Here is a 24,919-nt window from a genome sequence, read left to right on the forward strand (position 1 = left end):
TTTGAGAAGTGTCTGTTCATATCCTTTACCCACTTGTTGATGGGGTTGTTTGTTTTTTTCTTGACAATTTGTTTGAGTTCTTTGTAGATTCTGGATATTAGCCCTTTTTGTCAGATGAGTAGATTGCAAAAATTTTCTCCCATTCCATAGGTTGCCTGTTCACTCTGATGGTAGTTTCTTTTGCTGTGCAGAAGCTCTTGAGTTTAATTAGATCCCATTTGTCAAATTTGGCTTTTGTTGCCATTGCTTTTGGTGTTTTAGACATGAAGTCCTTGCCCATGCCTATGTCCTGAATGGTATTGCTTAGGTTTTCTTCTAGGGTTTTTATGGTTTTAGGTCTAACATGTAAGTCTTTAGTCCATCTTGAATTAATTTTTTATAAGGTGTAAAGAAGGGGTCCAGTTTCAGCTTTCTACATATGGCTAGCCAGTTTTCCCAGCACCATTTATTCAATAGGGAATCCTTTCCCCATTTCTTGTTTTTGTCAGGTTTGTCAAAGATCAGATGGTTGTAGATGTGTGGTATTATTTCTGAGGGCTCTGTTCTGTTCTGTTGGTCTATGTCTCTGTTTTGGTACAAGTATCTGCTGTTTTGGTTATTGTAGCCTTGTAGTATAATTTGAAGTCAGGTAGCATGATGCCTCCAGCTTTGTTCTTTTGGCTTAGGATTGACTTGGCAATGTGGGCTCTTTTTTGGTTCCATATGAACTTTAAAGTAGTTTTTTCCAGTTCTGTGAAGAAAGTCTTTGGTAGCTTGATGGGGATGGCATTGAATCTATAAATTACCTTGGGCAGTATGGCCATTTTCACGATATTGATTCTTCTTATCCATGAGCATGGAGTGTTCTTCCATTTGTTTGTATCCTCTTTTATTTCATCGAGCAGTGGTTTGTAGTTCTCCTTGAAGAGTTCCTTCACATCCCTTGTAAGTTGGATTCCTAGGTATTTTATTCTCTTTGAAGCAATTGTGAATAGGAGTTCACTGATGATTTGGCTCTCTTTTTGTCTGTTATTCAACATATGCAAATCAATAAATGTAATCCAGCATATAAACAGAACCAAAGACAAAAACAACATGATTATCTCAATAGATGCAGAAAAGGCCTTTGACAAAATTCAACAGCCCTTCATGCTAAAAACTCTCAATAAATTAGGTATTGATGTGACATATCTCAAAATAATAAGAGCTATCTAGGACAAACCCACAGCCAATATCATACTGAATGGGCAAAAACTGGAAGCATTCCCTTTGAAAACTGGCACAAAACAGGGATGCCCTCTCTCACCACTCCTATTCAACATAGTGTTGGAAGTTCTGGCCAGGGCAATCAGGCAGGAGAAAGAAATAAAAGGTATTCAATTAGGAAAAGAGGAAGTCAAATTGTCCCTGTTTGCAAATGACATGATTGTATATTTAGAAAACCCCGTCGTCTCAGCCCAAAATCTCCTTAAGCTGATAAGCAACTTCAGCAAAGTCTCAGGATACAAAATCAATGTGCAAACATCACAAGCATTCTTATACACCAATAACTGACTTGCACTCTTAATGGTCTTCCTCATTGTGTGCGTGCAGAGAGCGTGGGAGCTCGCTTTCTTCCTTGTATAGAGCTACCAGTCCCATCGCGAAGGCGACATCCTCATGACCCAGTCTAATCCTAATCACCTCCCAGAGGCCCCATCTCCAAATACCATTACATTGGGCATTAGGGATTCAACGTCTGCATTTTGGGGGGTCACATACATTTAGTCCATAACAATTGTTTTCTGTGGCTGTGTAGCAAATGACTGTAAACTTTGCAGCTTGACAGAACACTCACTTAATACCTCACAGTTTTCTTGGGTTAGGAGTCCGGACCTTGCTTAGTACAGTTGAAACCAGAGGAGTTCCCTTATCCCCCTCACCGGGTGTGTGACACGGGTGTGGTTCGCTTCTTCGGTGCCCCACTGTTCAAACTCAGGGGAACATGAAGATCGGTAGGTTTTGGGGAGCGTTTTGGGACTCCAACTCAGTGGCAGTGTCCAGGGTTGAGTGTTTGCAGGTCCCAAAGCCCCAGTGGGTGTGTGTTACAGAGTGCTCTTTCAGTTTTGCCGTCTGCAGGCAGCTTGTGTTAATCAGCTCAATTAGACCCTCTGCCTTATCACAAGGACAGAGGGCTTTCTGTATCCTGGTTCTTGCCCTAGTGTACAGGAAAAATCAGATCACACGTGGGCTTGGAGGATGGGTGCAAGGTTTAATTGAGTGGCGGAGGTAGCTCTCAGTGAAGTGGGTGGGGTGCTAAAGGGGGATGGAGTGGGAAGGTGTCTTCCCCTGGAGTCAGGCCGGCCAGTGGCTGGACTCTCCTCTGACTGCCCTCGACCAAATTCTGTCATCCCACCGTCAGTGGCCTGCCAGTGTCTGCTGGTGTCTGTTGGTGTGCTCTTCTCCTCCTTTCAACATCCAGCTGCTTGTGTCCGTGCCCACTATGGTCTTGGATCTTTATGGGCACAGGTTGGGAGGCATGGGAGGCCAGAGTGGTCTTGGAAAATGCAACATTTGGGCATGAAAACAGGAGTGCCCGTTCTCACTTAGGTCCGTGGGCACAGGCCTGAGGGTGGAGCCCTCGCCAGGCACCCCACCGTTCTCTACCCAGCATTTCCTTGCCCCCCTCCCATATAAGAGTCACCTGGCCAGGTTTCACAAGGCTGCAACCAGAGTGTTGCTGGGACCACGTTATTTGAACATGTCCCTGGGGGAAGACCACAAGAGTGACAGCCCATCATATTCTTACTCAGGGAGAGCATTCTGTAAGGCCAGGGGTCACCAGGGGTCATTTTAGAATTCTGCCTGCCACACCAAGTTTAATGGCTTTATTCTTTTGCTTTGTGTAGGAGAATTTGATCCATTCCTAGTTGTAGTTATTAATGATATTTGGAAATGCACATTGTCTTCAGTGAGCAAGTCACCCGTGTTTGTTGAAAGTAAAATTCTATAAGGGGATTTGCGGAATGATAGCTTTGCTTATGGGAATGGGGAAGGTCAAGAACTCTCCCTGTAGCTTAATAAGATAAGAGCAACATTAACTTCCTTCAGGCTTAGAAGTAGGTGGAGCAGTGGCTACGATTTGGAGGTTTATGTACTTCCAGTGAAATTCCTGCTACAAGCGACTTAGTCACTGTAGAATTTTGATAGAATTTTAATACACTGCAGCTGAGAAGCGGTCAAGGCGTTCTATCTGAGTTTATTAAAGATGCCTGCAGGACTCTGGTGGTAATTTGGGGATCTGATGGGCCCCCTGTTCTCTTGAATTCCTGGGCTCTTTGTGAGTGAGGAGGGTAGGGCCATGGTTGAAGAACGGGTAAGATTTCATCTGGTAGACATGGGAAGTAGAAGGCGCTATTTTCTAGGGGATGTTTCTTCTCACCGTCTGTCCAGGCTTAGTCTGGGTGAGGCCAGTGTTGGGGCGTGTGGAAAAACAGAAGACGCTTTTTGGAAGTTTCATCCTAGGCAGATGGCAGGGTCAGAGCCAGAGCCCCGGAACATGGCCCTCAACTTGAGGGATAAGAAGAGTTGGGGGCTGAGGCTGGGGCCAGGAGGGCTGGGGACAGGAAGGGAGTGCTGGAAGATGGGGGCTGTCTTGGAGGTTGGGTGTGGAGGGAAGACAGCCCACAGAGCTCTGTGGCTTGTATGTGAGTCACACAGTGGCTGCTGTGCAGTTTCCTCCCTTGCCAGCCTCCCTGGAGGTGCCCAGAGTGGCCTGGACAGGAGTGGGGCCACCAAGGGAGGTGCCTCCAGTGCTGGAAAATCAGGGACCTAGCTTTGTGGTCTAAATTGTCAGGCCAGGGAGATGTGGTTTGTTTGGTGGAGGCATCCAGGATGGCTTCAGTGGGAAGGGAGGAGGTGGAGACAAGAGCGAGTGGACAAGGCTGTCACTGGGCAGGTGAAACAGGAGAGTGCCGGCAGAGGTGAGAGAGATGAACCGGGAAATGGAGGGTGCTGAGCAGAAGAATGGATCCTGCTTTGTGACGGAGTGGCCCCTGAACTATACCACGAGCTCAAAACATGATGGCATTACGGCCAGAAATTTTGAATTCACAAAAAGAAGAAGGTGGGGGTGGAGGAGTGAAGTCAGGGTCTGAAATGTCAAACATGAAATGATGGTGAGAGCTCCGGTGGGAATGGTCAGCTCCTTCCAAGAAAGGCCGGTGTCCTCTGACTGTGAAATGACATGGGAACATGGTGTGCCCACTGGGTTCAAATGTTGGCTACAGAAGGCAAGAGAGAGGTTTCAGGGGCATTTGGAAGGAGAGTTAGTGAGACACAGCCCCAGAGAGACACGAGAGACGTTGATCAAGGATTTCTCTAGGGCTGGAACTGGACTGAGAGGCAAGGAGCCTGGGTGGCATGGCCACGAGAGGGGACCCAGGAGGTGGGAAATGGCTGTAGATAATATCTATCTGGTAACTGTGTTTGGAGGACTTGTGTACATTGCAGAAAAAATACACATGTGAGAGGCTTGGGAGCAGAGCCCTGGTGCGCTCGCTGTGGTTCATGTTTTTGTTGTTGTTTTGTTGTTTTGTGGCCAGATGTTTTTGAGACTAGACTAGCGTGGTGCAGGGTGTGATAGAGGCTGCTGTGTCTGAGACCTGGTTCTGCCCCCTGTGGAGGTGGTTGAGGGTAAACTGCAGTCTGTGACCAAGGGGACCTTGTGAGTTTGTCAGCATCATGCCCTCCTCCCGAGTCTGGCCAGTGCTTTTGGAGTCCCAGGGGACATGCAACCAAGCCCTTCCAGCCAGTGCCCGGATGCCTGGCTTGTGCCCACAATGGCAAGCATGAGCAATTTGTCTTCACAGGAGACCTGGTCTGCAAACACCTTCCTTTTAATTCGGCCTTCTCACATGCTGCCCTGTTGAGTGAGCCTTAGCCTCCTGTTCCTCCCTGCTTGGACATGGGGGTGAGGGAGAGGGAAGGATCTCCAGGATTTGGGCTTGAGTGACGGGGAAGAAGGGGTACTCTTGTGGAGAGCAGAGGTTGCAAGAGGAAGTGTGGGCTTCCGAGGTGGAGGCTGCAGCTGCATTTTTGGACATGTTGGGTTGGACAGATGCCAGGAGCAGAGCCTGTGGACGGTGTGATGCTGTGGCCATGGCAAAGCCCTGGGCTGAGAATCACCTGTGCAGACACCAGTGGATGGTACTCGAGGAGCCTCAGTACAGCCACCACAGAGCCCTGGGGAGAGGAGACAAAGGGCTCAGGAGACAGGTCTTGGGAAACCAGGAAGAGGTTGGGGAGAGGGAGGAGGCCAGGAGGGAGGCTGCAGAGCAGAGCGGCCCCTGGGAAGTGGGAAGAACCGCAGGGGAGCGAGAAGTGGCAGGAGCCCAGACGGGAGGGAGCCTCAGCCCTCAGCCAGGTGATGGGGACCGAGCTTTGTCTGTTGCACTTGGTGACTGCTGGGGAGCCTTGGGAGAAGTTTCCTTGGAGTTGTGGGGCTGAAGCCAGATATATGGCAGTGGGTGGGAAGTGACTGTGTTTTCATGATCCATTGGCCCTTCCTGGACACCAGGAAATCAGGAATGTGGGGATCAGAGCCAGTGTCATCCTCAGGGTGCCTGGCCTCAGGAGGCCGCCCAGGAGACAGGCAGGCCAGGAGCTGGACACAGGGCTAAGCAGTGGTTCTTCTAAGGGACAGAAGTCACAGCATATTCATGTGATCAGGACAGTAGGGAGGAGGCAGGAGAGAGGGGATGACTTCTGGTGGGACCCCAGGCAAGGTCAAGGGCAGGACTTGGCCCGGGAAAGGAGTGGGCCGCTTGGAGTCAGGGCCTAGAAAGTTCTGGAGCCTCATCAGAAGCCACTGCCTATGTACGGGTGAGGTGGGAAGCTGTGATGAGTGAAGGGGAGGGGCTCGCAGGGGCTGGAGGAGAAGGAAGGGTGTGCATCAGGGGAGCCAAGTGTGTATAGGGGAGAAGGAGGGAGCCTGCAGGGTCTGCCGTGCCCAGGGTCCATGCAGCCATGGCAGGTGGCCAGGTAGCCCATGAGTGGCGTTGCATTTGCCTTTTCCCCAAATAGTGTTCTCTGTGATTTTTTTTTTTTTTTGAGATGGAGTCTCACTCTGCCTCCCAGGCTGGAGTGCAGTGGTGTGATCTTGGCTCACTGCAACCTCCGCCTCCCAGGTTCAAGTGATTCTCATGCCTCAGCCTACCGAGTAGCTAGGAATACAAGCGTGTGCCTAGCACAGCCAAATCACATCGAGGACCAGGGTGGGGTGTTTCAGAAAGCCTGTCACTCTCAGGCCACCTAGCGCAGTGCACAAAGTGACCCCTCCATAGCACCCTGGTGCCCTGAGAGACCAATGTGCCTCTCAGAGTGGGTGCAAGCTGTGAAAATGCAGCTCATGGTAGCCCCGTCACTGTGTGTGTGCTGTGTTCCACACATCCTTCTCCAGGTTGAAACAGTTCACAGTGTTTTGATTGCCCATGAAAGGTTTCGGAAGCATCTCACCTTCCTGTATCTTTTGTCCTTCCAGGTGCTGCTGTCGGGACTCATAGGTGTCGTCTCCTGGAAGAGGCCTCTCTCCCTTGTGGTAAGTGGCACCTGTGTCTCCAGGTGGCCTTGGAGCAGGGTTCCACCTTCAGATGTGTGAGCAGGTTAGAGGCAATGGCAAAGAGACTTCCAGCTTCTTTTCAGGCAGCGGAAAGCAGAGCTTGATAATATCTCACTGCTGAATGCTGATGGGCTCATGAGAAGCGCTGTTTCTCATAGGAGGTGCTTCTGAAAGTGCCCCTCAGTGTCTTGCTGAGATGCTCCGAGGGCATCTTCTTTGTGTTTGTTTTGTTTTGCTGTCCTCCTGTAAGGACCGAGCGTGAACCAAGGGCTTTTTTTTTTTTTTTTTCTTTTTTGAGACAGAGTCTCGCTCTGTCACCTAGGCTGGAGTGCAGTGGGATGATCTCGGCTCACTGCAACCTCTGCCTCCCGGGTTCAAATGATTCTCTGCCTCAGCCTCCTGAATAGCTGGAATTACAGGCGCCTGTCACCATGCCCGGCTAAGTTTTTTGTATTTTTAGTAGAGACGGGGTTTCACCATCTTGGCCAGGCTGGTCTGGAACTCCTGAACTTGTGATCCACCCACCTTGGCCTCCCAAAGTGCTGGGATTACAGGCGTGAGCCACTGCGCCCGGCCAACAAGGGCATTTTAAAAGTGTGGATGCGGCTTGGCGCAGTGGCTCACGCCTGTAATCCCAGCACTTTGGGATGCCGAGGCGGGCAGATAATGAGGTCAGGAGCTCGAGACCAGCCTGGCCAACATGGTGAAACCCCATCTCTACTAAAGTTACAAAAATTAGCCGGGGAGTGTTGGCGGGCGTCTGTAATCCCAGCTACTGGGGAGACTGAGGCAGGAGAATCGCTTGAACCCGGGAGGTGGAGGTTGCAGTGAGCTGAGATCGCGCCATACCACTGCACTCCAGCCTGGTGCAGAGAGAGAGTCCATCTCAAAAAAAAAAAAAGTGTGGATGCATGCGTTTCCTCTAGACGTTAAAGCCTGTTTATGCACTACGCATGCATACGTATGATTGCACAAACAGAACATATGTTATCAGAGTTCAAGAAATGTTGGATTTTTATGTTTTGGGGGGAACCCTAAAATTCTGTGAGTAAAATAAAGAGAGTTATTTGAATTGCCGTGGCATTGTGCTGAGGAGCAGGCGACGCGGGAGATGGAGAGAGGCTAATGGTTTTTCCCTTGGAAAAATACCCTGAGCAGATCTGTGTCTATTGATTTGTATGCCTGTTCTTCTCAGTGTATGCATTAATATATGTATGTGTCTGTGTCAGGACTAGAGGAAGAAGTTTTCTGGGTTTTGATAGATAATGAAAAAGACAGCGTGGCATTTTTCTTCTTTTATATTAATCAATTATTTAAAATCTCCTCTTTAAGTGATTAGACTTGGAGATAATGACACGTAGTAAATATTAATGGGAATAGAAAAATAACCCACATTTGTCTATTGAAAACACCTCTTCCTTCATGAGGGTAACCATGACGCCCTGAAGTGGTATCAGGGAAGACAGGAGTGGCCTTAGAGTCAGGTGAGGCTCCTCTTCTGCTGCATCTCGGCTCATATAAGGAATTTCCTTTTAGAAAAATATTTTTATTTAGAACTTTTCAAACATACGTAAAAGTAAAGAGACTGCTGTCATGAACCCCTGTGTGCTCCTCTTCTGGCTTCAACAGATGTCAACATCTGGCCCATCTTGTTTTGTCACTATCTCCCCACCCCCCACCTCCCCCCAGCCCCTTGCTGGATTATTTTGAAGCTGGCTCTTGGTGCCGAGGGGAAATGCAGTGAATAGGCTGACTGTGGGGTTGACATCCTCGGGGTATGCAGTGTGGTGACTGCGCTGCCTTCAGTGACACGGGGACAGCTGCCTCCTCCCTCCACACCCACCTTCATGGTGCAGACTGAATAAGCTCTCTAAACAAAGGAAAAGCCGCCTTCCGCAGAGTGGGTGTGCGAATGAAAAGACAAGAGAGAAATGACGTCCATCACCCAATCACCCCCGCGCGCCACCCCCAGCCCTGGCCTCAGCATCAGGAATCTCACGGGGCTGGGCATTTTACCACACAGGGTGCATAAGCTTGTAGCTGACGAGGAGTTAGGACCCCTTATGGTGGTGGCTGAGGAGTGTCCCAGGGAAGCCAGAGGAGCAGGCTAGGGTCTCAGGACTCATCCCAGTGGGGGGATGTAGCAGCAGCTGGACCTACAGGAGCAGAGTGTTCAGAGCGCTCGCTCCCCAGCCCTGCCGCATAGTTGGAGCAGGGCCAGTCTGCTCTCTGGGAGGCAGTCAGCACTGACCTCCCATGGACTAATTTCCTCCCAAGCCCCAGGCAGAGGAGAAGGGGTTCATGTGGCTTGACTGACTTCCTTGCCTTATGTAGGGAGGTTAGGGTATCATTAGGGTGACACTAGTTGCTGGAGCAACCTCCTGACTTTCAGTGGCTCAGTTCAGGGCAAGACTACTCTGGCCCCGTCCTGGTCAGGTGTGGCCCGTGGCGGGCTTCACAGAGGGGTTCAGGGACCTGGCAAGTCAGTGAAAGGGAATAGAGAACAGAAAAGGAACCCTAGCGGTTTAATTTTCTTGGCCTGAAACTGACATTCATTGCTTGCCTTTCAAGCCGTTCAGGAGAGCCTGTCATGAGGCCCCATCTAGGAACCCGTGGCAGGCACTGCCTCTCTGGACAAGCGCTTCCCAGAGGCAGTTCCACACTGCAGATGGGAGTGTATGGATTTTGCTGGGTAGTTTTTTTATCTGTACCATGAGAATGTTCTTCTGTTGTGTTGACCACAACAGTACAATCTTTTGATTCATTAGCAAAAACTCACTGTCTGAATCATGACCATTCAGATAGCCTCGGCTTTGGCTTTATGAGGAGTAAAGGCATTCACAATAGATGGGAGGAAAATCTACAATATAAAGATCTATTAGGGTGCTCTAGAAAAACATAACCAATAGGAGATATACAGATATAGAGACAGATATAGATAGATATACACATGCATACATGGATGTATATATATATATCTAGATTATAACTTTTATATATGTATGTATATGTATATAGAGAGATTTATTTATTTTAAAGAATTGGCTCACACATTTGTGGGAGCAGGCAATTCGAAAGTCTGTAGTGCTGGCCCGCAGGCTGGAGATGGAGGGAAGAGCTGAGGCTGCAGCTTTAGCCTGAAGGGAGGCAGCAGGCGGAATTTCCTCCCTGGAGGAGGTCCGTCGTTTTCTCTTCTTTCCACTGACTGGTCGCAGCCCACTTACATTATGGAGGGTAATCTGCTTTGTTCAAAGTCTACTTAAAACTTAGTTCAACCATTGTGGAAGTCAGTGTGGCGATTCCTCAGGGATCTAGAACTAGAAATACCATTTGACCCAGCCATCCCATTACTGGGTATATACCCAAAGGACTATAAATCATGCTGCTATAAAGACACATGCACACGTATGTTTACTGAGGCATTATTCACAATAGCAAAGACTTGGAACCAACCCAAATGTACAACAATGATAGACTGGATTAAGAAAATGTGGCACATATACACCATGGAATACTATGCAGCCATAAAAAATGATGAGTTCTTGTCCTTTGTAGGGACATGGATGAAATTGGAAATCATCATTCTCAGTAAACTATCGCAAGAACAAAAAACCAAACACCGCATATTCTCACTCATAGGTGGGAATTGAACAATGAGAACACATGGACACAGGAAGGGGAACATCACACTCTGGGGACTGTTGTGGGGTGGGGGGAGGGGGGAGGGATAGCACTGGGAGATATACCTAATGCTAGATGACGAGTTGGTGGGTGCAGCGCACCAGCATGGCACATGTATACATATGTAACTAACCTGCACATTGTGCACATGTACCCTAAAACTTAAAGTATAATAATAATAAACAACAACAAAAAAAAACAAAACTTAATCTCATCTACAAAAATACTTTCACAGCAACATCCAAACTAGTGTTTGACCACATATCTGGGTACTGTGGTCTAGCCGAGTTGACACTTAACAGGAACCATCACTGCAGAGTTTTGGAAATGTGACCAAAGATGTTCTATCCAGAATAATACCAAAGAAAATACTGTAAACAGTGATGGTAACTGTTCATCGAGTGGGACCTGTATGTCCTTATCCTCACAACAGTCCTGGCAAGAGTAGGTTTTCCCACTCTTTTTTTTTTAAAGAGTTTTTAAAGTTTAAAAGAGTTTTTTTTAAAAAGGTTTTTAAAGCGAGGCCAAGGCTTCCACACCTTAAGTAATGAGCTAGGACTTGAACCCAAAGCTCTCTGACTCCCAAATCCTCCTTTTTTCCAGCCAACTGTAGTCTGTGTGGATATTATCTTTCTTCTCTAATTATGTATCACATAACTTACATTCCTTCAACCTCATCTTCTTGTCCCTTTGTATTTTCTGTCTCAGTTGATGACACCACCGCCTACCCATTCTAGAAACTGGGGAGTCACTCAGACATCCTTCTCCTTCCTCACCCATCATACTTATTCACAAGCTCTCTCCTTGTGACTCATATTATTATTATTATTATTATTATTATTATTATTATTTTTGAGACAGAGTGTCACTCTGTTGCCCAGACTGGAGGGCAGAGGTATGATCTTGGCTCACTGCAACCTCTGCCACCCGGGTTCAAGCGATTCTCTTGCCTCAGCTGCCTGAGTAGCTGGGATTACAGTTGTGCGCACCACGCCCAGCTAATTTTTGTATTTTCAGTAGAGACAGGGTTTCACCATGTTGGTCAGGCTGGTCTCAAACTCCTGACCTTGTGATCCGCCTACCTTGGCCTCCCAAAGTGCTGGAATTACAGGCGTGAGCCACTGCGCCTGGCCGTGACCCATTTGTATGCAGCTGCCCCTCTCTTCTCTCTGCCTTGAGCCACCATTCTAGGGCAGGTCCTTGCCTGGCATCTCATGCAGTAGCCTCCTAACAGATTCTGTGTGCCGGAAATCTAGCTCTTCTCCAATCCATTCTCCACACACACAGATGCCGTGGGTGGTATGTAAAGTGTCCACCGGCCTGTGTCACTCCCCTTCGTTAAGCCCTTCATGGTTCCCCAGGGCCCACAAAATGGAACTGAGGTTTTCCACATGATGTATGAGACCTTGTGCAAGGAAAGGAAGACCTAGAAAGCAAAGTACCCTGCCCTGGGACTAGCATGGCTTGAAGTCTTGATTTCAATGATTTTTAAAATAAAAGCTCCTGCTTTTATTGTCTGTGCTAATGATATGTTTTTTTCTTCCTGGAGGTGTCAACTAAAGATGCAGCAGTGAGTTTTCTAGTTCATTCCCAGGGGGACACACTGGCCTGCCCTCCCCCCAACTCCTTCCATAAAGACCACACAGTCAGTTGCCCTCTCTGAAAGGAGAGTATCCCTCAGGATAGTGAGAAGAAGCAGTTTTGGGCCCAAGGCTCCAGGGTCTGTGCAGCCACTCCATTTGCCCTGTAGGCCTGGCTGGCTGAGGACAGGCGTGAGTGGCCCCTGCTGCTGGAGCATTTTGGTGCTGCCATTGCTCTCCTGGCAGCAGTTTTCCTCTGCAGGGCTCCCAAGCACAAGGCCATCCGGAGCCCTGCTGCAGCTCCTTCTTTTCATCATTCTGTGCTTACAAACACACAGAGCGAGATGAAGGAGAGCTGTACAGTCCCTGCCGGAGTGACTGATGTGCGGGAGGGCAAAGAGAGGGGAGCAGCAGGCCCACTGTGAGCACTCGGTGAGGGAGGCCTCCCTTTGTAGGCTAGTGAATGCAGTGTGAGAGGGAGGGGAAGAAGGGAAATGCTGTGTGTGTGTGTGTGTGTGTGTGTGTGTGTGTGTGTTTACCACAGTGTTTTGTAAGTGCCTTTCTAAATGCTGAAAACTAGCGACATGAATAAAGAATATGTATTTTCACATTACTGGGGTAGTTTTTTTTTTTTTTTAAATCTGTGCTTAATGTCTTCTATGATTGAGATCATTGTCTTCCTTACATTAAACTATAACGGGTCCTATATTATGCTGGATGCCAATTAGAAATCAGATTATATAGCTCTAATTAGACGATTTTTTGAAAGATTCAGTGAACCATCTTGTGATGGCTTATGTATCAATAATGGAAACAGTCTGCCATAATCACAGGCGGTATAAGTTTTAACACCTTGGGTACAGTAGCACTGAACTGGATATTAGATTATTCATAATAACTAATACTGTTGAGATACTAATAACCCTGGAGTTGAAAACATTTTTTAGAATTTATTTTTACCAATAACAAATTAGTTACAGTTTAGGACAGTTTCTTTTTTTTTTTTAAAGCGAAGTAAATCTACTTTAAGAAGCACTGATCTATGGGAATGTGAGTACCATATAGATCCAATAATGTGTTTAGTATTGTTTGCATTTTATATTACATTGTTTGAGGGATCTGGCTTTTTGCCTTACTCAGATGGTGGTTTATTTTTATTTCTAAGCTTTATCAACCCAGACAGAAACGTGTATCCATCACGGCTCAATCAGAGAAACAGGGCTTTTTAGAGCCAACACCAAAGATCTCGGTGAGCCGGTCTACTCTGATCGCTGCTTTGGCTCTCTGTGCTTCACAGTAACCACATCCACCATGCCTTTGGCAATTAAGTGCTGCCACCTGGCCCCTGCAACCCTGGGGTCTCATCATCTTCATTGCATTTAGGGACACTAGTTAGATGGTAGCACAGAAATTCCAACTGTAATTTGTGGCCTCCAGGAAGAGTTCAGGGATGCTGAGGTTCCTCTCGCGTATTTATTTCTCATAACTATAGAAAGGTGTGCCTCTGGATCCTCTGGGGATGGATGAGGTCAGACATGCCAAATCTACTCTAACATTCCAGTCCCCTTGAGTCTTTAGATCCCTTCGTGTGTGGTATACCAAGAAAGTCTGGCATTTCAACTTCACTTAACATAGCCCACCTTCGGCTTTGTATTTTAGCCAACCAAACAAGCTACTGTGGGTCCATAGCAATAAACGTGGCCTGATTCAACTGTATATTTTCCCTACTTTGATCTCACACCATTAATGGTAAATCAGGATTGCTGAAGCCTCCTGTTGTGAGAAAGTTTCCAGGCCACAGCACAGGAACCTGGGAAGAGCCTGGCAGTCCTGCTGAGTTAAGGAGGCTATACTGAGCCTGGGAGTCCAAAGTGGCTAGAATTTGCAGAACAAAGTGCCAGAGAGGAAAGACTTACTCAGGCAGAGGGTTCTGGAGATTTGGAGAGGAAGCCCTGTGAATATTCAGCTGCTACTGATCAGCTCTTACATGTAGGGAAACTGAGGCCATGAAAGAACTGTCTGAGAGGACTAGAGAGAAGAGTGCCAGTCACAAAATTAGAGTTTTCCCACCATCCAGATTGGAAAACCTCATGATTCACTTGGGCATTGTATACAGTACGCAGAAGAGTTTTACCTCAGTAGTGGAGAATAACTAGCCTTGAGCTAAATGCTGTTCCAGTTTTGCCTAACAAATATTAAAAGCAAGATCCAAAGGAATCAGATAGTTTCCAAGTAATTTACCTGTGTCCCAGAGCAAAGTTTAAGAATGTTCATAGGAATACAAAAGTATCCAGCACCAACTAGATAACATTCCTAATGTCTACCGTCTAATCAAAGATTACTAGGCATGCAAAGAAGCAGGAAACTATGGTTCAAAGTGACAAGAAAAATAAACCCATTGAAACTGATACAAAATTGACACAAATATTAGAATTAGCAGACAAGGACATTAAAGCAGTTATTAAAATTGTATGTTCCAAAAGTTAAGTAGACACATGGAGGTATAAAAAAAACCCAGTTGAACTTCTACTGATGAAAACTACAATGTAAGAGAAAAAATTCCCTGGATGAGATTAATGGCAGATTTGAAACAAGAAAAAAGATTAGTGGACTTACAGGCATTGCAGTGCAATATACATTCTCCAAAATGAAGAACACAGAGAAAAAGCATTTTTTCAACAAAAATATGAAAAAAATCAGACAGCTTTGTGGAATAATTTCCAGAAACACTAATATATGTGGAATAAGGAGTGAGGGCAAACAGAAAAAATACTTGAAGAAATAGTAGTAATTTTTTTTCAAAATAGAATAAAAACTAGAAACCCACAGATTCAAGAAGCTGAATGCATACAAAGAACCAAAAATAGGAAAAAAAAACACACCAATGTATTGTGGGATTTATAACATTTGTATAGGTAATTGTATGAAAATACTGTAAAGGAGGGCGGATGGAAGTATACAATGTAAGATTCTTAGACTATACTTGAAGTCTAATGTCACCTGAAGGTAGACTATGATAAATTAAAGTTGTATACTGTAAAGCTTAAAGCAATCACTAAAATAAAACCAAAAACCCCAAAGAGTTGGCTAAGAAACCAACAAAGGAAATGGAATGGAATAATAAAAAATATCCAATTAATGCAAAAGAAGGCAGAAAACAGGAAAAAAGAAACAAAGAATAGATGGGACCGAAACGAAACAAATAGTTAGATGCCATTACCTCTTTGAATTTCTTCCATGAATTGCTTGTACATATTTTTTCTGTGAGACTGTGTTACATTGATGTGTGAGATTTCTTTTTTTTAATTTTTAAGCTCTAGTATATTAAATATTCATTGTTTTGAATTTGGCAAATGCATAAAAACACAATAAGACAATTTAAAAAAACAGCCCAAATCCCAAAACTTAGAGGTAGACAATTATATTTTGCTGTTTTGCCTTCCATTTTTCCCTGTGCATACACAGATGCATACATATTTTTATGAAAATTAGATTCATAGTGCACCTATTTTGTAGCCTGCCTTTTTTTTTTTTCTGCTTAGGAGTATTTCATGAGTGTTGCTGCATTCACTAAATATTTCTTAGTACAAACTGTTTTAAACAGTTGCATATTATTTTGTTGTGTGAATGTATTAACATGTAAGCAATTAGAAAGGGACATTTTAAAAATTGCAAGGAAAGAAGTTGTTTTCCAATACCCTTAAGCAATTTGAAAATAACCATTTAAATCCAAACAATTACAAAATTCTTATTTGTCTACAAAAGAAGATTCAATAAAGCAACTCAAGTAGGAGACAATAAAAATAAAAATAAAAGAAAGCAAAATAAAAAAATAAGAGAATGAAAAGAAAGCAAAACAAAAACAACACAGTCTTATAATTTTTCACATGAAGTCTATAGTTAAGTTTTCTGTTAACTCAAATGAATCTGCCTAGTGAGACTAAACTAGAGGAGCCTCCATGTTAGCATTTATCCTACAAGGACTCCAACTCAATCTACTCCAAACCCAAACTGATTTCTTTTTGCTCCCCTATCTCATTAGGAATGTTTCTCCCTTTCCTTCAGTTGCCATATTCCAAAACCTAAACTCAGGTTCCCTTGGTTCCTTCCTCACCCCGACCTGATTCACTATATTGAACCAAATTATTAATATATCATTTCCTTACCTTCTAGTCTTTCAAACCACTCCTCTCCTTCACCGTCACTGTCCCTCCTTGGGGGGACCTCTCCTCATTTCCTTATTTTTATTTTTCTTAACATCATCATACTTTTCTGTTTTAAGTGACTAATATTTTATCCCAGTTTGTCTTGTTTGTCAGTTTGTTTGTCATTTAATTTTTAACAAAGTGTCTTTTTAAAATATACACTTTAAAAGATCTCTCTTGGACCATAATTCTGAAATTATTCACCTGTGTATTTCTAAAATGTTTAATTTTTCTTTTTATGTTTAATTGAATCAAAACTTATTTTTACATATGGTATGAAGGCTCTAACTTTATCTTTTCCTAATGATGGCCATTTTCCCAGTATTATTTTTTTGAATGATTCAATATTTCTCCCGCCATTTGAAATGTTTTCCACCACCTCGCTGCTAGATATGGGTCTGTTTGTTAATCTTTATTTTGTGTAATGAATCTTATCAGTTCATTTCTAAGACAACACTACATTATTTTAACTAGTCCAGCTTTATAATAAGTCGAGTGACTTATTTTCACATATTTTTTGCTCTTCTCTGCATTCTTCAATAAATTTAGAATGAGTTTGTAATGTTACACAGTGGTCCTGATTTGATTTTGTGATTGCATTGATTTTATAGATTAATTCCTGGAAAATAATGCCTATAATATTTAGAGATGGGGATATACAGTTGACCCTTGAACAACATGGCAGTTAGGGGCACTGACCCCTCATGTAGTTGAAAATTTTCATATAATGTGTGACTCCTCAAAAACTTAACTACAAATAAGCAACTGCTGACTGGAAGCCTTACCGATCACATAGTCAATTAACACATATTTTGTATGTTAGATGTATTATATACTGTATTCTTACAATAAAGTAAGCTAGAGAAAAGAAAATATCATTTCAAAAAGTCCTAAGAATAGAAAATGTATTTACTATTAATTAAGTGGAAGTGGACATCATAAAGGCCTTCATCCTCATTGTCATCAGTTGAGTAGGCTGAGGAAGAGGAGGGGTTGGTCTTGCTGTCTCAGGGGTGGCAGAGGTAGAAGAAGATCCATGTATAAGTGGACCTATGCAGTCCAAACCTGTGTTGTTTAAGAACCAACTGTATTTTCTGCTATAATTTCTGGAAAAATTATGTATATTGATCTCATACTTGTTTATCACACACCATAGTGAATTATTAGACTAGTTCTAGTTATTTGTCTGTTGGATAGTTTAAGAAAAATTGTTGGGGAAATTTCTTCCGTTAATTCTTTGATTGTATCTCTTATTTATTTATTTATCTATCTATCTATTTATTTGTTTATTTATTTTTGCCTTCTCTTACTTGAATTCCTAGTGGATAGATGGCTCTACCTTCTAAATTGATCCTATGGGATTTTTAACATTTTCTAATGTTTTCTTTCTCTTTTTCTTTACTTTCTGGGGCACTTCTATTTTATTTTCTAGTTAACTACTTTGGATTTCAGCTGTATCCATTCTACTGTTTGATCCTTCTGTTGAATTTTTTATTTTGACAGACAGCTATGTTATTTTCTAAGAACTGTGTTTTTCTCTAATTGCTTTTTTTCATAGCAATGTGTTCACATTTTATGAAACACTCCTTTAATGGGTGCAATCTCCTTCAAGTATATTAATTAGAATTCTGTTTATCAGATATTCTCACCTCCCCCCACAGGTTAATTGGTCTCTTTAATCATCTAGGTCATTATCCATGCTATTTTTTCCCACTCAATATCGGGTCATCTTTCATTGTCCTATTTATATTTACAAAAGAAGGACTATGTTAATGAAGGTAGAAAGTTGGTGTTGTTGGATTAGTTGGTTTCTTGTGTGTGTGTGTGTGTGTTTTGTGGGGGCGTGGTGGTATGGGAGGGTGGCACAGTTTACCTTTCCTGAACTTCACCCTAGTATGCGTGGTCCAGAATGTGAAGGCCATCTTTGAAAGTGGGAGCTCTGTTGTGCTGACTGGCAGGATCCACTTTAGTCTTCCTGGAGGATGAAGCGGGCTCAAGAGGGAAGAGCTGAGCTTATTTTCCACCAGGTAAAGCTGCCATTTGTCTCTTTCTTCCCCAACTTCAGTGTCCATTGTGAGGGTTCAGAGGTACCTCAAGTTGTGCCTGTCCTGGGCAAATGATGATGATGACAGATGATGATGATGATGACAACGACAGTAATGGCTAACATTTATTAACATTCACTGTGTTCCAGACACTCTTCTGTGATGTAGGTACAGCAAGGTTCAGTCATGTTCAAGGTTTTTTGGAGCGAGTAAGAGGCAGAGCTCAGGTTGAAACCCAGGCTGTATGTTTCAGAGCCCATACTGTCACACTCTAGGCCCATGTCTCCTTATCCTGCCTGAACTTCAGAACACCTGGGGCACTTTAAGAAATGTTACTTCAGACTCACTATATCAGGATTTCTTGGCATAGGGCCAGGGTATCTGTAGTTTTAGACTCCGTGGATCATTTCAATATGCAGCCAAGATGGAAAACCTGTGTCTTTCCAGGGTGCACTTGATCTTGGTTGCAGTCTTCTGGTTGTCAATAATTTAGGCAAATGACATTTCTCATTTTTCAGTATAGAGCTAGCTACCAGCTCAGCTGTTCAGAATGTTGTTCTTTGCTAATTATTTGGTACTCTGGCACAATTGTTATGTACAAATATGTCTGTAATTGTTCTCTATTCTTGAATGATTAACACTTTATCATTATAAAATGTCCTTATTTGTTTCTGGTAACAATTTTTGTCTTAAAGATGATTTTGTCTAATACTAGGATAGTTACTCAAACTTCTTTTGGTTAGCATTTGCACAGTATATCATTTTCTACTTTTTACTGACAAACTCTAGTGAATCTCTGATAGACAGTGTGTAATTGGATCATGTTTTTAAAATCCATTCTGCAATTTCTGCCTTTTAATTGGAGAGTTTAATTTTTTAATGTAATTACTGATGAGGAATTACCATGTCTCCCAGTATGCTATTTGTTTTCTATATGTCTTACCTTTTTTTGTATGTTGCCATAACAGAATACCTGAGATTGGGTAATTTATTTAAAAAATAAGTTTATTTAGCTCATGGTTCAGCAGGCTGGGATGTTCAAGATTGGACAGTCGCATCTGCTGGCTTCTGGTGAGGGCCTTGTGCTTAGATAAAGGGAAAGGCAAAAAGGGAAAAACGTGAGAGGCAACCTCACTTTATAACAATTAACTCTTATCAAAACTGATCCATTCTGTAGATAACTAACCCAGTCTTGTGAGAAGGACATTAATCCAACTTAAGTTAATCGTATCTTAAAGACACCACCTCCAAACACTGTTGCATTGGCAATTAAATTTCAACCTGAGTTTTGACTGGGACAAACCACATCCAAACCATAGCATCTATGTAGTTATCTTTAATCATGCTTCTTATGTCTATGTGAGTTTAATTTACTATCTATCTAGTTTTGCACATGCTCGTGCACCTGGGTGTGTGTGTGTGTGTGTGTGTGTGTGTTTAATTTCAGCCTAAAAGACTTCCTTTACTATTTGTTGTAGGGCAGATTCCATAGAGACAAATTATCTCAGCATTGGCTTATCTGGTAATGTCTTGATTTTTTCTTTATTTTTGAGGGATAGTTTTGCTGAATATGGAATTCTTGGTTTACACTTTTTTTTTCTTCTTGCCATTGCACTGCCTTCTGTCCTGCATGTTTTCTAGTGAGAAACTAGCTGTTAATCTTATTGGGACCCCTTGTATGTCGTAAGTCACTGATCTTTTGCCTTCAAGCTTCTCTCTTTGGCCTTGGCTTTTGACAGTTTGTTTATGATATGTCTAGGCATGGATCTCTTTGAGTTTATTCTACTTAGATTTCATTGAGCTTGGATGTGTAGATTCTTGTCTTTCATCAAATTTGGGAAGTCTCTGGCCATAATTTCTTCAAAGGTATTTTCTGCCCTTTTCACTTTCTCTCCTCTCCTGTTGACACTCCATTGCATGCACTTTGGTACACTTTATGATGGCTCACACACTTCTTAGGATCTGTTCATTTTTCTTCATTGTTTATTGTGCTGCTCAGACTGGATAACCTCAATTAACCCATCTTTAGGTTAACTGATGATTCTTTCTTTGGTCTACTCAAATCTGCTCTTTAACCCCTATAGAGAGTTTTTTATTTGAGTTATTGTACTTTTCAATCTATAATTTCTATTTGGTTCTTTTTTTTTTCAGACAGAGCCTTGTTCTGTCTCTCAGGCTAGAGTGCAGTGGTATGATCGTAGCTCACTGCAGCTTTGAACTTTTGGGTTCAAGAGATCCTCCCTCCTGCCTCAGCCTCCTGAGTAGCTTGAGATTACAGGTGTGTGCTACCACACCTGGCTAATTTTTGTGTATTTTTTTGGTAGTGATAGGATCTTGCTATGTTGCCCAGGCTGGTCTCAAACTCCTGGCCTCAAGCAGTCCTCCTGCCTCAGTCTCCCAAATTGCTGGGATTATAGGTATGAACAACCATGCCCAGCCCCATTTGATTCTTATAATTTCTGTCTCTTTATTAATACTCTCTATTTGGTGAGATATCATTGTCATCTTTTTCTTTAGTTCTTTAGACAGTTTGCTTTAGCCCTTTTAATATGTTTAAATAACTGATTTAAAGTCTTTGTCTTCTAAGTCCACCACGCCTTTCTCAGGGGTCATGTGTGTGTGTGTGTGTGTGTGTGTATGTGTGTGTGTGTGTGTATGAGATATATATATGTGAGATATATATATATATATATATATATATTTTTTTTTTTAGATGGAGTCTTAATCTGCTGCCCATGCTGGAGTGCAGTGCCATGATCCTGGTTCACTGCAGCCTTGCCTCCTGGCAGAGTTCAAGCAGTTCTCGTGCCTCAGCCTCCTGAGTAGCTGGGATTACAGGCATGTGCCACCACGCCCAGCTAATTTTTGTATTTTTGGTAAAGATGGAGTTTCACCATGTTGGCCAGACAGGTCTCAAACTCCTGACCTCAGGAGTGATCTGCCCACTTCAGCCTCCCAAAGTGCTGAGATTATAGGCATGAGCCACTGTGCCCGGCCAGGGATCACTTATATTGATTGCTTTTTTTTTTTTTGCCTGAGTATGGGCCATGCTTTCTTGTATCTTCATATTTCTCATTTTTTTTTGTTGAAAACTGGGCATTTTCACTAATATAATATGGTGCCTCTAGAAAGCAAATGCTTCTTGTCCACTATAGTTTATTGTTGATGAGTTTTCTGAACGAATTCTGTAAAGCCTATCCTTTGTCATGTGTGGCTACTGAATTGTCTACCAAGTTAGTTTAGGAGTTACCTAGTTATTGGACAGAGATTTCTTTAAATGCCTGGAGCCAGTACATCTCCCAGTCTTTGACAAGGGGGTCTGTGTGACTCTTGGGGCACACCTTCAACATTGTGCAAGGCAGTTGTCATCTGAGAGCTTAGAGCCTTCTCAGGGCTTTCCTGGGCATATGCACAACCCTATGCATGCATGTGGCACTCTGTATTCCCAGAGATATGTTGGGGCATTTCAAAAGCCCTATGGGCATCTTATTCCCCAGGATTGTTTCTAAGTGTTTAGATTAATACATTGTTTGCCCCAACTATTATCTACTAATTAGGCAGCTGCAAAGTGAAAACACTTGTCTATAAATGTATTTGACAGTCACCCCCAGGGAAAAGACTGTTCACACTGGGTGAGCTCAGGGTCAGGTCAAATACAACTAGGTTTTTAAGTATGGTCTTCTAGGGAATCACCAACGTGGTCACATCTGAAAATTATTTGGGAATGGGACTTTGGAAAAGATCCAGCTTTGTTCCCTTCCCTCAAGTGGCTTCCAGGCTGCACCAGGCATGTGAGCTATTTTTCAAGGGTACTGTAGAGATGAGGAATGGAGGATGGGACTAGGGCACACCAAAATGCCCCAAATCCTACTGTTCTTACCGAGATTCAGCTCTTCATCTTGAAGAAATGCTTCCAAGGTTGCTGCAGGCCTTTGGTTAACTTCCAGAGTTGTGAGCAACTTGATTCTAACCATTTCATTCAGTTATTTTTTCCTCTTATGGAGGAGTGAATTTTTAGGTCTTTGCCACTTTTTCTGATGTCATCTCTCCAAATATCTTTAATGGTCTTTAGCTAGCAAGATATTTAAAAAATAAATTCATTGTATCCATCACTTAGCAATCTCCTTGCTATCCTAAAATAGGAATCACCTGTTGTTCAAGGGTCTTATTTGAGAGGGGTGGAATACAGTTCTTAAACATCTTGGAGTGTTTTTCTACAGTAGCTTTTGCTGAATAGTTTCCTACTTTCCAGCCCAAGTATTTCTGGGGTTAAAAAGATTCTCCTTGTTGATACATGTAATGTGGGTGAATCTCAGAAGCAATTGGCTAAATAGAAGAAGCCAGACACAAAAGACTGCATACTGTATGATTCCATTTTTCTGAAATTCTAGTGATGGAGGAGAGATGAGTGGTCACCTGGTGCTGGGGTGTGAGAAGAGAATGGCTACAGGGAAGCACAAGGGAAACTTTGGGGACATGGAATGTTCTGTAGTTTAATTGTGGTGGTGCTTCCATGGCCATATGAGTTTATCAGGCTGTACTTTGTCAGGAACTGTGTGCATTTTAAATGGTTGGATTTTCTTTTATGTAAATTGTACTTCAATAAAGCTGATACAAATATCCCAGTTTAAATAATACATTAAATTTAATGAAGGTCGGGCGCAGTGGCTCACGCCTGTAATCCCAGTACTTTGGGAGGCCAAGGCGGGTGGATCACTTGAGGCCAGGAGTTTGAGACCAGCGTGGCCAATATGGTGAAACCCCATCTCTACTAAAAATACAAAAAATTAGCTGGGCGTGGTGGCATGAACCTGTAGTCCCAGCTACTCAGGAGGCTGAGGCAAGAGAATTGCTTGAACCTGGGAGGTGGAGGTTGCAGTGAGTGGAGATCATGCTACTGCACTCCAGACTAGGCAACAGAGCAAGACTTCGTCTCAAAAAAAAAAAATAAATAATAATAATAATAATAATGACATAGCACAGTATTTATTAGCCAAAACAAAATAGGTTTTATTCCAGTAGGTGATAATGGAAGTCATCTAACAATCCATGTCAATGGCTGTTAGATTTGTGTCTACATCAGAGCACAGGACATGTGTTTCAGCGTAAATGCTGGGTTCTGCTGCACCTTGATTCGGGGGGTTGCTGGGTGGTGCTGGGGCCCTGGCTTCTGAGTCTTTAACAAACAGAACCAACAAAGGTGTGGTCTTCTTGTGTGAAGGTACGCAAGATACCAAGTAAGCATGTTTAGCTTGCAGAAATGTCAGAAGCACCTTTATTAGATTCAGTTTTTTGTTTTTTTTCCCGCAGACTTTTAAAGGACGAAGACGAATCAGAGCAGCCTTCAGAAATACTAAAAGCGGCTCTGTATTTTTTTATAATTTTTGGAAACTATATTCCCTGTAATCCCAGCTATTTGGGAGGCTGAGATGGAAGGATCTCTTGAACTCAGGAGGTGGAGGTTGCAGTGAGCCGAGATCACACCACTGCACTCCAGCCTGGGCAACAGAGCAAGACTCTGTCTCAAAATGAAACAATAAAAAATAAATGAGCTATCTAGCCATGAAAAGACATGGAAGAAACTTTGCATATTACAGTGTGAAAGAAGTCAATCTGAAAAGGCTATAGACTGTATAGTTCCAACCATATGACATTCTGGAAAAGGCAAAATTGTGGAGGCGGTAAAAAGATAAGTGGTTGTCACAGGTTGGGGGAGAGGGATGAAGAGGTGGAACATAGAGGATTTTCAGGGCGGTGAAACTATTCTGTATAATATAATGGTGGATACAGGTCATTATGCATTTCTCCAAACCCATAGAATGTACAATACCAAGAGTGGACCCTAATGTAAACCATGGACTCTGAGTGATAATGGTGTGGCAATGTAGGTTCACCAGTTGTTAACAAATGCCCCACTCTGCTGGGGGCTGGTGGCAGTGGCGGAGGCTGTGCCTCTGGGGAGGGAGGGAGTATATGGGAACTCTCTGTACCTTTTGCTAACTTTTGCTGTGAACCTAAAACTATTCTAAAAATAAAGTCAACTAAAAAAATTTTAAATTAAAAAAATTTTTAAAAGGCACCACCCCCAAACCAGGATACATTCAGTTTATTTGAAATGACTAACAATAGGTAAAGGCATGATCTATCTCTGTCTCCCACACCATTTATGACTCACAGCTTGCACTGTTATCCAAAACGGGAGTAAGTGTTCTGCCTTTCAGCTGGGTGAGGGAAGGCACTTAGAATGAAGCGTTTTACCGCAAGAGAGCTGAATGGAAGGATGTCACAGCAGAGAAATCTGACCATTTCTGTGTACCTTCCACAATAACAAGCGTGGTGGGAAACTGCTACATGCCGGGCCCTGTTCAGATGCCTGCTGCACTTAGTTCTTATGACACCCCAGTGAGACACCTCTGTTATCATCCTAGCCAAAAGAGAAACTGAGGCACAGGGCAGGTGTGTGGCAGGCAAGTGGTGGGCAGGTTTCCAGCCCAGGCCAACCGGCTCTTAATCAGTGCCTTAACTGAGACCTTAAAATATAACCAAAAAAACCTCTTTCCATGCCTTAGTAAGGCATAATCCATTCTCCTCTGAAGCTCATGCTGAGACTTACTGCAGCACAACGTTAAGACGTAGTGAAATACGTTTAGGTGCAATTAATTCTTTCATGGTTTCCTTTTAATTAGAAGCTACAAAATAGAGGAAAGTTTTTTTCCTTCCATATTTCTTTTCTCAAAAAAAAGAGGGTTCCCAGGGTTTTGCATTTATCCTGCGGATGATTGGGTGGTTCTTAGGTTACGGAGAGCAATTCTGGCCCTAATAAACCCAGGT

At 43.3% G+C, this 24,919-nt stretch overlaps 1 protein-coding gene across 4 annotated transcripts in view; it reads left to right on the forward strand.

Annotated features, from left to right (window-relative positions):
* ENTREP2 (endosomal transmembrane epsin interactor 2) overlaps positions 1-24,919 on the forward strand; it is a 468,111-nt gene that overhangs the window by 198,909 nt on the left and 244,283 nt on the right. For all 4 annotated transcript variants that reach the window (XM_054450957.2, XM_054450958.2, XM_054450959.2 and 1 more), the window contains exon 2: positions 6,500-6,556. In XM_054450957.2, the coding sequence (XP_054306932.2) occupies positions 6,500-6,556 (57 nt within the window). The remainder of the gene's footprint in view (positions 1-6,499; positions 6,557-24,919) is intronic.

This window comes from Pongo pygmaeus, chromosome 16 (genome assembly GCF_028885625.2).
Source record: "Pongo pygmaeus isolate AG05252 chromosome 16, NHGRI_mPonPyg2-v2.0_pri, whole genome shotgun sequence".
Classification (NCBI taxonomy): domain Eukaryota; kingdom Metazoa; phylum Chordata; class Mammalia; order Primates; family Hominidae; genus Pongo; species Pongo pygmaeus.